The sequence below is a fragment of the Gossypium hirsutum genome, chromosome D04 (assembly GCF_007990345.1).
Source record: "Gossypium hirsutum isolate 1008001.06 chromosome D04, Gossypium_hirsutum_v2.1, whole genome shotgun sequence".
In the NCBI taxonomy this organism is placed as follows: domain Eukaryota; kingdom Viridiplantae; phylum Streptophyta; class Magnoliopsida; order Malvales; family Malvaceae; genus Gossypium; species Gossypium hirsutum.
Genome location: NC_053440.1, coordinates 4,639,449 through 4,656,073, shown reverse-complemented (window position 1 = coordinate 4,656,073; position 16,625 = coordinate 4,639,449). Strand labels below are relative to the sequence as shown.

At 32.6% G+C, this 16,625-nt stretch overlaps 2 protein-coding genes across 2 annotated transcripts; both read left to right on the top strand.

Annotated features, from left to right (window-relative positions):
- The first annotated feature begins 3,028 nt into the window (after positions 1-3,028).
- Positions 3,029-3,668, top strand: LOC121216260 (G-type lectin S-receptor-like serine/threonine-protein kinase LECRK2). The gene has a single exon (XM_041091742.1). It carries the CDS (start codon positions 3,168-3,170, stop codon positions 3,633-3,635), a length of 468 nt encoding a protein of 155 aa, XP_040947676.1. The 5' UTR covers positions 3,029-3,167; the 3' UTR covers positions 3,636-3,668.
- A 9,875-nt stretch (positions 3,669-13,543) lies between these two features.
- LOC107959461 (G-type lectin S-receptor-like serine/threonine-protein kinase LECRK3) lies at positions 13,544-16,192 on the top strand. The gene has a single exon (XM_016895526.2). The coding sequence runs from the start codon at positions 13,640-13,642 to the stop codon at positions 16,004-16,006; it is 2,367 nt and encodes a 788-aa protein (XP_016751015.2). The 5' UTR covers positions 13,544-13,639; the 3' UTR covers positions 16,007-16,192.
- The last annotated feature ends 433 nt before the right edge of the window (positions 16,193-16,625 follow it).

Genomic DNA, 16,625 nt, shown 5'->3' with positions numbered 1-16,625 from the left:
CGTCCTCGGACACTACCAAATTAATATTTCTTCTAGAAATATTACAAAGGAGAAGATTTTGGGATGATAAAACCAAAGGGGGAGGGGTTCTATATATAACAAACCAAACCCCCTCCCTTTCTATCTTTTCCTAATGTGGGATATTGCCAATATTCAACAAATCTCCACCTTGGCGATATTCCACATCTTCGAACATCTTCTCATAACACTAACTTCAATAGTGTCTTCAAATTTGCAACCAATCGCCTTCTTCCCTTTTGGTAGTTGTGCCAGCTTCCACGTCTTGTTTTTCTCTAGAGATTGCATTTCCTCTTCCATTGCACCTAACCATCTATTATTCTCTAAACTCTGAATGGCTTTGGTGTAAGTGGATGGAATATTATCAACAACTGGAAGTGCATAAGCTACCATGTCAGTGAAACGAGCAGGTTTCTGAATTTCTCGTCTCTGCCTTCTGACTGCAATTGGCTCTGATTGCTGTTGAGGTTCTTGGGTAGAAACCTCTTCCTCATCTGACTCTGCATCTGCCAATGAAGAATCACTAGTGGTACCTTCTGCTGGAATTACCACACTCTGCTCAAACTCCACCTGCTGCGGAGTACACTCCACCTGCTGCGAAGTACTACTCACTCCTTCTGGATTTACCTTATTCAACATGGCAGATTCATGAAAGGTAACATCCCTACTGATTATCGTCTTCTTTGCCTCTAGACACCACAAACGATATCCCTTAACACCAGCATTGAAGCCCATGAATAGAGCCTTCTTTGCTCTTGGATCTAACTTTGATTCTTTCACATGATAATATGCAATAGAACCAAAAATGCGCAAGGTGTCATAATCAGTAGCAGGTTTTCCATACCATTTCTCCAAAGGAGTCTTGCCATTTATAGCAGATGATGGCAAATGATTGATGAGATGTTGAGCGTACGTCACAGCCTCAGTCCAAAACTTTCTATCTAATCCAGCATTAGATAACATACATCGAACTTTCTCCACAAGCGTTCGATTCATACGCTCTGCCACCCCATTCTGTTGCGGTGTTCCACCTACGGTGAAGTGCCTTACTATGCCACAATCTTGGCATATCTTCAGGAATGGATCGCTTTTATATTCTCCACCGTTGTCTGATCGGAGAACCTTAATCTTCCTTCCTGTCTGATTTTCAACTTTAGTTTTCCACTTAAGGAAAACTTCAAGCACCTCATCTTTGTTCTTCATAGGAAACACCCAAACTCGTCTGGAAAAATCATCAATAAAGGTGACAAAATAACGTCTTCCTCCAAGTGATGGAGTCTTGGACGGTCCCCATACATCAGAATGCACATAATCCAGAATACCTTTAGTATTGTGAATCCCAGTGCCAAATTTCACCCTTCGTTGTTTTCCCAGAACACAATGCTCGCAAAATTCAAGTTTGCAAGTCTTTGTACCTTTCAATAATAGAGTTTGCAAGGATTTTTCACCAGCATGGCCCAAACGCATATGCCACAGCTGTGTTGCCTCAGCGTCCTTCTTGGTACTCGAAATTGCTGCTGCTGTTGTCCCAACCACTGTACTACCTTGGTAGTAATACAGATTGTTCTTTCTTATGCCTTTCAACATCACCAATGCGCCTGAAGTTGCTTTAAGAACTCCATCTCGTATTGTCACAACTAGGCCTTCAGATTCTAACGACCCCAAAGAGATGAGATTCTTCTTCAACTTTGGGACATATCGTACATCCCGCAAAATTCTAGTAGATCCATCATGACTCCTCAGTTTAATTGAACCTATCCCGGCTATTTTACATGTGTTATCATTACCCATGTAAACAACCCTTTCATCTAGTTTTTGAAATTCAAAGAACCATTCCCGAATGGGACACATATGATAGGAACAACCAGAATCCATGATCCACTCATCTGCATATAATGTTGAAGATGTCATACTAAGAGAAAAGTCTGACTCTGCTTCACTATTGCATTCTGCAACATTTGCATCTTGCGGAGTCTTCCATTTTTTCTTCAATTTTGGACAATCTTTCTTCCAATGTCCTTTTTCTTTGCAAAAAGAACATTCATCTTTGGCAACAGCTCGACCTTTGGACTTTCTTCTCTTCCCCTTAGACTGACTTTGCTGACGACCTCTTGTTACCAATGCTTCCACTGCTGCTTCACCTGAACCTTTCAACTTATCCTTTCGGCGTAGTTCATAGCTATACAATGCAGCAGTTACTTCATTGAAAGTTACTTCCGATTTTCCATGAAGTAGAGTAGTTTCAAGGTACTCAAACTCCTCAGGAAGCGATCCCAACAACATTAACGCCAAGTCTTCGTCTTCAAAAGTCACATCCAAATTCAACAAATCAGCCACCAGCTGATTAAAATTGGTAATGTGCTCGTTCATCGTGGTACCAGGAACATAATTGAAACGAAACAGTCTTTTCTTCATATGCAACTTATTTTGACTGTTCTTCTTCAAGAATTTCTCCTCCAATGCTTTCCACAATTTACTTGCAGAAGTCTCTTTACTGAATGTATACTTCTGCTCTCTGGAAAGACATGATCGAATTGTACCACATGCCAATCGGTTGATGGTCTTCCATTCTTTATCATCAACCCTTCTGGTTTTTCTTCCTCAATAGCAATATCTAGACCCTGTTGAAAGAGGGCATCTAGAAGCTCACTTTGCCACATGCCGAAATGACCTGTTCCATCAAAAATTTCCACTACAAATCTCGTATTTGCAGTTCCAATCCTTGGCAAAATGTACGAAGTGGAAGTTGTTGATATGGAAGGTTTTTCTTCTGTCATTTTTGCCATAGCTTCTACTTAATAGCCACCAAATGCAGAATACCCACAAGCTTTAGGAAATGTTTCTGATGTGTAAGATCAGACTAAGCTGCAAACACAGAGCATACTACAAAACCTTGGCTCTGATACCAATTGTTGCGGAAGCGACGATAATATTAATAACAATATTATCAGAAATATTTAGATAATTATTATGCCAACAAGTACATGATCAATGGATCACTTTTCGATGTACTCTTTACACCCGAAAGACGACCTTGTTGGATCGATAGGGTGGAAATCGCTCGCGACGTAGCTCGAGGTCTCCTCTATCTTCATGAAGAATGCGAGACTCAAATAATCCATTGTGACATCAAGTCTCAGAACATACTAATGGACGGAAACGGGCAAGCGAAAATATCCGATTTCGGATTGGCCAAGTTGCTAAAGCCAGACCAAACCAAGACCTTCACTGGGATCAGAGGAACAAGGGGTTACGTTGCACCAGAGTGGCACAGGAAACTACCGGTGACAGTGAAAGCAGATGTTTACAGCTTCGGGATCGTATTATTGGAGATCATATGTTGTCGACGGAGTGTAAATTGGAGCCTCAAGGAAAAAGAAGCTATCCTTGAAGAATGGGTCTACGATTGTTACCAAGCCGGTGAGGTAGGGAAGATAGTAGGGGAAGATGAGGAGGTGGATATAAAACAACTTGAAAGGATGGTGATTGTAGGACTGTGGTGCATCCTGGATGAACCAACACTGCGCCCTTCCATGAAGAAGGTACTGTTGATGTTGGAAGGGACAGTTGAGATCCCCGTACCTCCCTGCCCGACTTCATTTTTCAGTTCTATTTAGTTGTGTCATGTATTTTAGATATTATATTTGCTTCACATTTTCCTCTTTATTTTGTATTTCCTGAAATTGATGATTTCTTGTGCAATATCATCTCCAATAAATCAAGCTTGTAATATTAATGAACCCCCAACGATTTGGTCCTTACTGCTATTGATTGTAATAATAAAACGACTCATTACCGGATTATATGAACTTTCGAACTTGTTAAGCAATAAGGTTTTTACCATTAGAGGCACAAGCAATGGAGTACAAGATGGATGTGTTCCCACTTTTTAAGTTTCCTTGTTTGCAAGGACTTTTCAGAGGAATGTTTCTTTCAGGGGTGCGTTAAACAGAGATTAAATTCTGATGTTAGTCCCTTTACTTTGTGAAAGTTTTGTATTTAGTCTCGGTACTTTAATTTGATCAATTTTAGTTCCTATACCTTTTAAATTTTAAAACTTCAATCCTCACCAAACAATTATTGTTAATTCATTAAGTTAAAATTTTCTATTTTCAAAATCTGATTTGCCGAACACATTATCATATGTGTAATTCCATGTTAGCTTGGTATTTTCATATAATACTCACTACAAATCCATGTAACGGATTAATGACAATCATTCAAAATTCGAACAATATAGAAAGTTGAAGTGATCCAATTGGATAATATAGATAAATTCTGCAATAGCATGCAAAGTATAGAACTAGTAATTGAGTTTAATAAAATGAATTTAACTAATAGTATTTGGGTTAGGACTAAAATTCTAAAATTTGAAAAGTATAGTGACTAAAATTGATCAAATTTAAATACAAAAACTAAATTCATAACTTTCACAAAGTACAGGGACTAAGAGCAAAATTTAACCTTAAACAAACACAAGTGGTTCCAAAATATTGACAAAAGTTGAGCATGAGAAGAAGGAGAAACTGATAATGTGACCAAAAGTAAACCACTTATATTTTCTCAAAAAGAAAATCCCACATTTGTTAACTTCCATAGGTACGACGAAGTGATCAAGACTCTAGTCTTGCATTGAAATTAAGTTATGGTCCGTATTTTAGACGATTAATTGGCGTTTAAACCATATTTATATTTTCTTTGGGATAACTTGTAAAAATAATCACTTAACTATTAATATATTTTTATTTTGGTCATTTATATTTAATTTTTTTTTTATTTAAGTCACTAACATTATCAAAATTTAATACTCACATGTTAAATCACCAAAGAAAATCGTTTTTGTTATTGACATAATAACAAATTTAGCTCTCCAGTGTTTATATATTCTATCAATTTGGTCCTAATTTTAAAAATTCAACAAATTTAACCCTTAACTTTACACATTCTTTTAAATTTTGATTCTTAAAATTTCAAAAATAAAAAAAGTAAATATATATTTAAAAGTTTATTTTTTGATTAAAAGATATAAAATTTATAAAAATACATACAAATTATCAATAAAATATTTATAAATAAATGAATACCCATTTTTCTACGTACTTTTCTAACACGAATTCTTTTATTACAATAATAATTTCATAAATAAAACAATTCGGGGGGAAAAGCTATAAAGAAGACTTAAATATATTTATTTTTTTTTCCTTTCTTTTTCAACATTGATGATCACCATGTTTAAGTTGGTTCAAAAATCACAATTAGGGATGAGCAAATCTCGATTCGATTAGAAAAAAATTGAAAATAAATTCAGATTTCAAATTAATCGAATCGAGTTATTCGAGTTAACTCGAATAAGTAATTTGAGTTTCGAGTTCAAATCGAGTTGAATTTTACAATTCGAATAACTCGAATAATCTAAATAATAGATTGGTGTAAATACCTTTCTGAATCCCTGTCAATTTGAAAATGAGCAAATTGGTATCTCTCTCCCAACAAAAAATACAAAACAAATTCAAAATAATTTTTAAAAATTCAAAATATTTATAAAATTTCAAATTTTATGTTTTTAAAAAATTTTAAAAATTTTGAAACATATATAAAGAATATATAATTTTAAAATTTTTTAAAAATTTTCTAAAATAATAATATTGGTGTAACACCCCTTACCCGTATCCAACACCGGAATAGGGTTCGAGGCATTACCAAAACACATACACTTGTAAACGTATTTAACCGAGTTATAAAATTTCATCAAAATTAAAACTTTCAAAATAATTAACATGTTTCTATAACTTTTCACAATATATCCTCAAAATATTATAATCATAATAATTAGGGCCTGCGAGACCCGATACATACTCATGCAATTTAATGCTTCATTTCCATTTCATTCAATTCGCAATTTCTCATGCTCATAATTTAAATCATATCACTAGCAATTTCCATTTAATTCACGTACAATTCAATGACATCAAATTCAAAACTAATACGTATTTACCATTTAACTCAATGTTTATTGATTATACCATTCAATAACACATTTATGAAATTCTCAATTTAGCAATGAAAATATCACTTTAGTTTGAATAACAACATCGTCCTGATATAAATACACTACCACTTATCCATTTACTTTAATTCTTTTGGGCCCATTTGTCACTTACCATCCTTAATCAAATTAGGGAACGGTCATGGAAAATTGAGTACTTCACTTTCACTTTGCCATAGTATAACTATGGTCTTACGTATGATCACTTATCACTTGTCCCTGATCAGATAAGTGTAGCCACCTATCACTTTGTTTCTTGATCAGATAAGTGTAGCCACTTATCACTTTGTCTCTTAATCAGATAAGTGTAGCTAAAGCTATCACTTATCACTTTGTCTCTTGATCAGATAAGTATAGCCGAAGCTATCACTTATCACTTTTCACTTGTCACTTGATCAGATAAGTGTAGCCGAAGCTATCACTTATCACTTTCCACTTGTCACTTGATCAGATAAGTGTAGCTGAAGCTATCACTTATCACTTATCACTTTGTCACTTGATTAGATAAGTATAGCCGAAGCTATCACTTATCACTTTGTCACTTGATCAGATAAGTATAGCCGAAGCTATTACTTATCACTTTCCACTTGTCACTTGATCAGATAAGTGTAGCTAAAGCTACCACTTATCACTTTGCACTTGATCAGAAGTACTCAAATCCGGCGTTCCGCTCAATTTGATCATTTATTCATATATCAGGCTTACCAACATGTGTTAATTCATAAACCATTCATGGTATTATTTCATGCCAAATCATATACTGAATATACCATACACACATACTATGAAACTTTATTTTCACACATGAGCTTAAACCATGACCAATAATGCACAAAAATAAGCATCATTCATATTTCATCGTTTATGAGTTATAATCAAACATATGACCATTTATACACGAATCATTCATATATTTCCCAATTTTCCTCCTCCTCCTCTCCATTCCACATCCTTAATGTGTATAATACACTTAAACAACATTAACCATAATTTCAATATTCACTAACATGTATATTCAAAGCTGTTTATCCGAGTCAGAGTCACTAAATTATTTTTATCCGGAGATACAGAGCTCCAAATTAAGATCCATTAATTTTCCCTGAAACTATACTCACATATCTTCATACCATAAAATTTTCATAATTTTTGGTTCAGCAAAATAGTACAGTTTATTCTTTAAAGTTTCCCCTGTTTCGCTGTCTGACAGTTCCGACCACTCTTCACTAAAAATTAATTATCTCATTGTACAGAATTCAGATGATGTTTTAGCTTGTTTTTTCTAAAAATAGACTCATTAAGGATTCTAACCATATAAGCTATAACTCATAATAATTTTTGTACAATTTTTAATGATTTTCCAAAGTCAGAACAGGGGAACCCGAATTCATTCTGACCTTGTCTCACAAAATCTATTATATCTCATGATTTACAATTCCATTGCTCACATCATTTCTTTTATAAGAAACTAGACTCAATAAGCTTTAGTTTCATATTTTATTCATCCTCTAATTCAATCTCTAAAATTTTTGGTGATTTTTCAAAGTTACACTACTGCTGCTGTCCAAAACTGCTTTAGTGCAAAATGTTGATTTCCATTTTGCCCCAAATTTCACAGTTTATACAATTCGGTCCTTTCTCAATTAACCCCTCAATTAATCTAATTTTCTCAATTAGTACTTTACTAGACATTATAAGTTATTACACAACTATTGAAATTCAGAATTTCCACATATAACTCTATCTTCAAACTCTTTTACTATTAGGTCCCAAACATTCACTTTCTATTCAATTCTTTCAATAAAATCAGCATATGAACAATTTAAAGCTCTAATTTCATGCTAAATCATCATATACTTCCAGCACATATTCATATCAACTTTCAACTTCTTTCATAAAATCAAAAACTAATGAATTTAACAAGTGGGCCTAGTTGTAAAAGTCATAAAAATACAAAAATTTCAAGAAATAGTCAAGAATTGAACTTACTTGTAATAAAAATATGAAGAACCAGCTTGAAGAAGCCCTTCCATGGTGTTTTAGCTGATGAGAATTCAGAAAAATGAAGAGAAATCTAGATAATTCCACTTGGGTCCTAACTTTATTAAGCAAATTTTGCAATTTTCCAATTTTTCCCTTAATTCTCCTTACTTTCTTGCTGATTTCATGCCTCTGCCGTCCAGCCCAAATAGACCTTGGGCTATTTAATCATTTAAGCCCTCTTCCTTTTATCATTTAAGCTATTTAATCATTTCTCAAAATTTTGCATTTGTTACAATTTAATCCTTTTTATTCAATTAATTATCGGAACTTTAAAATTTCTTAACGAAACTTTAATACTAACTTTTTAACACTCCATAAATATTTATAAAAATATTTATGGCTCAGTTTAAAATCCCCGAGGTCTTGATACCTCATTTCGATTCTAATTATTTTAATATTTATTTCTAGTGCACTATTCACTATTTCAAAAATTTTCCTAACTTCATATTTAACTTATACTTACTAAATTAATAATATTTTCTACCCATTTGTCGAATTTAGTGATATCGAATCACCGTTCCGACACCTCTGAAAATTCAAGCCATTACATTTTTTTTCGTCGGATTTGTGGTCCCGAAACCACTGTTCCGACTAAGCCTAAAATCGGGCTATTACAATTGGGACCTAAATAAGTTAATTAATAATTCAAGTTTATCATACTAAAATATCTTATTTTTTTATTATGTCGAAATATATATGGTTTGAAATTTATGTACTCTAACATGGAATTAGTTATACTATAACAATATTTTAATTTGACATGTTCAATTTTTTAATTTAACTCGAACAATTTCACTCGGTTCGGCTCGAATTTCATTTCACTCTACTCAATTTGAAAAAAAAAAAGTTAAATCGAGTTAGGATGATAAAATATGACTTGTCAACTTGAAATTTTTTCACTCGATTCGATCGAATGCTCACTTCTAACTACAATCTGAGGACAGGCAGAATTGGGGGTATTCATGTGATAATGAAGTCTTGGAGACCCCTCCATAATTGATTCCTAGTTGGATGGCACAATGATGAAAGATGTGGAAATCGATGATAGACTTGATTCTCGGTCAAACCACTCAGTCTAGCCCAAAGGCCCGCCCGAAAAGGAGGATTTGGGCAAAACTATAGGTTTGAAAAATGGGTTTGGGCAAAAAAGCGAAGCCAGTTTTCTAAATAGGTCAGGCTTTGGGTAAGCTTTTCCTGTCTCGAGCCCTGTCCAACGCGAATTTGTAAAAAATAAAAATGTTGCTTTTTGCTGTTATTTTCACTATTTTTGTTGATGTTTTGTCACTATTTTGGTGTCGTTTCTCTATTACATTGCTACTATTTTATTGTTATTGTTTAGATATTGTATAACACTTGTTTTATTTGTTAATTTTGCTGCTACTTTAGAGGTGTTTGTTTGCTATAAGTTACATCTATCTTAGTGTTATTTAAGTATAAATAATTTTTAAATTTATTTTCAATTTATTGAAAAATGTTTATTTTAATGTTTTTAGTTCTTTTGATATATTATATTTTTAAATTCATTTTTATATAAAAATAATAATATAAAAAAATTTAGTACGAGTGGGTCGGGTCGGGTTCAAGTTTTAGCATTTTTATTCAGGTTAAGCTTAGGCAAAATTTTAAGCCCATTTTTCGGATCGAACTCAAGCCTAGAAAACATGCTTAAAATTCTATTGAGACTTGGACCAAACTCAACCCAACCTGTGATCACCTCTATTGGTATCGGTAGTTATAAGCGAAGGTAGTGCCTAGTGCTCAACAAAATTAGTGAGAGCTAAGGAACAAGACTAAATGTATAATAAATAAATTATTATTTATAAAGTAAAAATAGAAAAGGAAAAGTTTGAAATATTTTTTGTAGATTTAAAAAAATATTTAATAAATAAATTTTAGAAAATGAATATTCATTTATTTATATTTTTATATGTATTTTTTTTATCGAAATATGAGGTGACATCTACTTAATAAGATGGGAATTCAATGTAAAAGCTTATATTAAGTTTCACAAAAGCAATACAGAATAACCTTGAATGATACCAAATTAACTTTTTTGAGAAATGTGGTTGATCGAAATTAGAGTATAATTACATTTAGGGGTATTTAAATGGTTGATCGAACTAAATTAGTATTAATTAAATTAATTAAAAATTCTAATTCTTTAACCATTAATTGAACCAATTTTTTTCAAAATAAATTAATCGAATCGAAATATTTTAGTTTTAACTGAAATTTATATGTTTTGTTTTTTATTAAAATAAGTATAAAATATATAAAAAAATTGATAATATTCATTTGATAGAATTAACCGAATTAGTAATAGCCTAATATATATAATAAATAATATTATTTATTAAGTTCGGTTAATTCGGTTAATTACCTAATTTTGGACCGAATTAACCGTTAATTGAATTTTCAAAAAAAATTTAATTTATCTCCAACCGAAATAGATCAATTAACCGATAAATTAATCGAATTAAATTAATTTGATCGATTAATTCGATTTTAACTGAAATTTGAACACCTCTAATCATACCAACAAGATCCCATAACTATTACCTAAAAAAAAATTTCTCCACCCATTTGTCAAAAGAAAAAAAAAAGTGGTCCTATCAAATTAAATTATAAACATTATTTTAATTTATTATCCCTTCCAATTACAATTGATTTACTATTCACATATGGTTGATATACTAATAGTATAAATTTATCAATTTTGAATGAAACTTGAAAGTGACCCAAACTTAATTAAGTAAATGTTCTCAAAAAATTAATAAAAAATATTTATAAATTAAAATTTTATTTTATTTTAATAATTTTTAAATATAATTATTATTGTCTATTATAATAAAATATGCAATTTCGACTTATATCATATGGTCTTGAGAAAATTTTTTTCAAAAACAATAAATACTGATAAAAATTATATTTTATCTATTTATTCTCAAGTAAAATTAATAAGTGAAGAGAAATTATCAAAATATGATGAAAAATTCAAAAAAAAATTGATATATTTCAAAATCTCAAAAAAATTATTTTTATTTTTATTTTATTTTACTTTGAAAAATTTTAATTTAATTTTGATTCTAATTTATTTAAAAATTTATTTTGACAAATTTTTGTTTTTATTTTTTACTTATGTTTTAAATTCTAAAAATATAACTGATTTATGCTTATCCTAAATTTTTTTTAATTAAAATAATGTTATTAACTAAAAACATTAAAATTTGAGATTAAAAAAATTATTAACAATAAAATATTTATCATGAACATTTCAAAACAATGTAAATAACAATAATTATTTTTATCTATTAAAAAAGTTTTACTTTTTATGGTTTTATATATTATGAATTAATTAATCTAAATTTATAGTAGTTGATTATATTTATTTCAAAATTATTTATGATAATTATTACTTTTATAATTAATTTAAACCAATTAAATAACTTATCTAACTTTGATTTAATTTTATTTTAAAATTAATAAATTAGACTTTATTGACTTTAATAATCAACTCTAAATCATGCAAGTAACTTAATTTTAAACTTATCTAATTCAAAACAAATCCTTATATTAAATGAAAATTGAATGATTAAACGAGAAATAATCATAACCCAATATGACCTAAACCTAAAATGATCCACGAGAATTACTCATTGGTTACAATGGTAATACATTTATACACTGATTGAAATGGTTGTTTGATTAATTGTATAATTCATTAAATTGGATCAATGATTATATAATTGATGTCATAATTATTCAATAACGTTAGTAGTTAGAAGAGTGTATAATTGATCAATACTTTTAAATTAATACAAAATCTGAAATTAAACATCGGTGGTCCAAAGTTTTACTATATTTCGCTATATGATAATGAACTCCAAATATGTATACTCAATGTTGTGTTTACATGGACCAATTCAATTATGAATTACTGATTATACAATGAATTGTACAATTGATCAATACTCTTACAAATACTTATACACTACAATGTAATTACCTTCATGCATAGATTTGTTCAATTAGATCAATGATTGTACAATTAATGTTATAACTCATTCAACTACGTTAAAAATTAGAGAAATGTAAAAGTGATCATTACTTTTCTAATCACTTGTAGACCACAATGTTACTGCATTCATATATAGACTCAATTTAATTAGTTCAATGTCATAATCATTCAATTACGTTAGTAGTTAGAGGACTACATAATTGATAAACACTCTGAAGTTGATTAAATATTTGAAATTAAACATTGGCGGTCCAAAGTTTTGATATATTTCACTGTATGATATTGAATTCTAAACATGTATACTCAATGTTGAGTTTACATAGACTGATTCAATTAGACCAATGATTGTATGATTAATTATACAATTTATTCAATTAGATCAATAACTGTACAACTAATGTCAGAATTTATTCAATTGCACTAGTGATTAGAGGAACATACAATTAATAAATACTTTTAAAAATACTTATACACTACAATGCTATTACCTTTCTACATAGATTCATTCAATTAGATAAATGGCTGTACAATTAATATAATAACTTATTCAATTACATTAATAATTAAAGAAATGTACAATACATTAATACTTTTCAAGTTTCTTGTACAACACAATGTTAATACACTCATATATAGATTCGATTCAATTGGTTCGATATCATAATTATTGAAATATGTTAGTAGTTAAAGGAATGCATAATTGATAAATACTCTTAAGTTGATCAAAATTTTCCAATTAAACATTGATGGTCTAAAGTTTACGGTATTGAATTCCAAATAATTAGGGATAGCAAGCAGAACTGATTTTGCCAAAGTTATTTTGCCTGCTAAAGAGAGCTTCCTAACTTTCCATCCATTCAACTTATTCCGAACATTACTCACTATAAAATCAAATGAACTCGTTGTGACTCTTTTACGCAATAAAAGCATACCAAGATAATTACCCAACTCCTCAATTCGCACCATACCAACATCATTGCAAATCATATATGCTAATAAGCAAGTGTATTAGGAAAAAAATATATCTGAGATTTCTTTTTATTCAACTTTTGACTAGAAAACTGGCAAAATAAACTGAGAATTTTCACAAAAGAAGAGACGATCGTCTGCTAAAAGATAAATGAGTTAGAGCAGGAACCCTTCTTGAAAGAAATTATGGAGACCATCTTCCATGTTTGACTGCTTCATCGATAAGACATAAAAATATGTTGAAGGTTGAAATTGAAAATTTGTAATTGGACTGAAGTACCATGGCTAGATTTTCCTCTCAAATTAAATATATCAGCTCATGAGTGGACTAAAGTAGCCAATCGATGATTGGTCCCCTTTGGAAATCTACACGTATGAGTCATGACCTACTTCTCTAGGACGAAACTGTATAGTGATAAGTATCCTATCAAAAAAGTAAGATGGAAAATTCATTCAAAGTATTGACTCTCAAAACTCATTAAACCATATATATGTATAACGATATGCTCTGTAATCTATAGGGATATTGTACCTTTTAGGCCTTAGCCATGGTCGCCATTTCATTTCTTTTCCTTGTGTGTTCCTTTTCCTTTCATTTGCATGCAGTAGCTCAACCAAGGAACTCCACTATACGTTTGGGCTCATCTTTGACACCCACGACCACCGGTAAATCCGCATGGCTATCCCCTTCTGGTCTCTATGGCTTTGGGTTTTATCCCCAAGGTAAGGGCTATGGTGTTGGGGTTTTCCTTGCTGGAGTTCCTCAAAGGACAGTAGTTTGGACTGCCAACCGAGATGATCCTCCTGTTCCAAGCACTGCTAGCTTGGTTCTTACAACAGATGGAAGGCTCATTCTTCAGTCACCGCCAAGACGAGACGTATACATCGTCACCGATGCTTCTCAGAAAATTGCTGCCGCTTCGATGCTTGATACTGGCAATTTCGTTGTATACAACTCTGACGAGGACAAGATATGGCAGAGCTTCCAATATCCAACCACTAGCATTCTACAAGGACAGCCTCTCTCAGCTGGGAAGGAGCTGGTCTCTAGTGTCTCGGAAACTGACCAGTCAACTGGTATATTTCGTCTTAAGATGCAGCATGATGGAAACTTGGTACAGTACCCTGTGGACACTCCTGACACAGCACCTTATTCTTATTGGTCATCCTTTACAGATGGCAAGGGAGATAACGTGAGCCTGAATCTCGACAATGATGGTCATTTGTACATGCTCAATTCAACAAGCTTCAACATAAAGGATCTAACCACAGGAGGGTATGATGATACAAATAGAACAATTTATCTGATGAAAATTGATTCCGATGGCATCTTTCGACTCTATTCTTACAGACTCGATCGGAACGGCAATCGATCAGTTATATGGTCATCTACATCAGACAAGTGTGCACCCAAGGGTCTATGTGGGCTTAATGGTTATTGCGTTGATGTAGATAGCGAAGCTAATTGTATATGTCTTCCAGGATTTGCTCCAGTTATAGAAGGAAATTTCACTGCTGGCTGCGAGAGGAGTTTCTCCAGCGACAGCTGTAAAAACGATGATGGGAAAATCCAGTATACCATTCAGGCAGCTGAAAACACTGTATGGGAAGATACTGGATATTCTGAGGTGACTTCAACAACCAGAGAAGAATGTGAGACAGCATGTTATGAGGATTGCAACTGTGAGGCTGCCATGTTTAATGATGGAAAATGCACGAAGCAAAGGCTTCCTTTGAGATATGGGAGAAGGGATCTTAGCAATTCAAACATCGCTTTGATCAAGGTAGGTATATATTCATCCATTAATGAACCAAGAAAACATGCTGATGAACCTAAAGATGGGAATGGGAAAGTTCATACGGATATTTTAATTATAGGGCTTTCACTGATTGGTTTTGCAATCATGGTGCTAGTAATTTCTGGGGCTTTGATTCTTTGGAGTCGTGTTTTCAGATACAAAAGGTTTTCTACAGACAGCAACATAAGATTGTGCGAGAACGTTGCTCCTATTTCGTTTAGTTTTTCAGAAATCGAGGCGATGACTGATAATTTCCAGGAAGAAATCGGGAAAGGAGCATTTGGGACCGTTTTCAAAGGGACGGTAATGTTGAATGGTTTAACAAAATTTGTGGCAGTGAAGAGATTGGACAACATATCAGACCAAGGCGAACGAGAGTTCCAAAACGAGATGCGAATCATTGGGAGAACTCATCATCGAAACTTAGTTCGACTACTAGGATACTGCCATGATGGAGCTAATAGGCTCTTGATATACGAGTACATGATCAATGGATCACTTTCCGATGTACTCTTTACACCCGAAAGACGACCTTGTTGGATCGAGAGGGTGGAAATCGCTCGCGACGTAGCTCGAGGTCTCCTCTATCTTCATGAAGAATGCGAGACTCAAATAATCCATTGTGACATCAAGTCTCAGAACATACTAATGGACGAAAACGGGCAAGCGAAAATATCCGATTTCGGATTGGCCAAGTTGCTAAAGCCAGACCAAACCAAGACCTTCACTGGGATCAGAGGAACAAGGGGGTACGTTGCACCAGAGTGGCACAGGAAACTACCGGTGACAGTGAAAGCAGATGTTTACAGCTTCGGGATCGTATTATTGGAGATCATATGTTGTCGACGGAGTGTAAATTGGAGCCTCAAGGACGAAGAAGCTATCCTTGAAGAATGGGTCTACGATTGTTACCAAGCCGGTAAGGTAGGGAAGATAGCAGGGGAAGATGAGGAGGTGGATATAAAACAACTTGAAAGGATGGTGATTGTAGGACTGTGGTGCATCCTGGATGAACCAACACTGCGCCCTTCCATGAAGAAGGTACTGTTGATGTTGGAAGGGACAGTTGAGATCCCCATACCTCCCTGCCCAACTTCATTTTTCAGTTCTATTTAGTTGTGTCATGTATTTTAGATATTATATTTGCTTCGCAGTTTCCTCTTTATTTTGTATTTCCTGAAATTGATGATTTCTTGTGCAAGATCATCTCCAATAAATCAAGCTTGTAATATTAATTAACCCCCAACGATTTGGTCGTTACTGCTACTGATTGTAATATTAAAACGACTCATTGCCGGATTATATGAACTTTCGAACTTGTTAAACAATAAGGTTTTCACCATTAGAGGCACAAGCAACGGAGTACAAGATGGATGTGTTCCCACTTTTTAAGTTCCCTTGTTTTGCAAGGACTTTTCAGAAGAATGTTTCTTTCAGGGGTGCGTTAAACAGAGATTAAATTGTGATGTTAGTCCCTTTACTTTGTGAAAGTTGTGTATTTAGTCTCTATACTTTAATTTGATCAATTTTAGCCCCCATACCTTTCAAATTTTAAAACTTCAATCCTCCCCAAATGATTATTGTTAATTCATTAAGTTAAAATTTTTCTATTTTCAAAATCTGATGTGTTGAATACATTATCATATGTGTTGAATACATTATCATATGTGTAATTGAATATAGTACTCACTACTAATCCAAGTAACGGATTAATGACAATTTAAAATTCGAACAA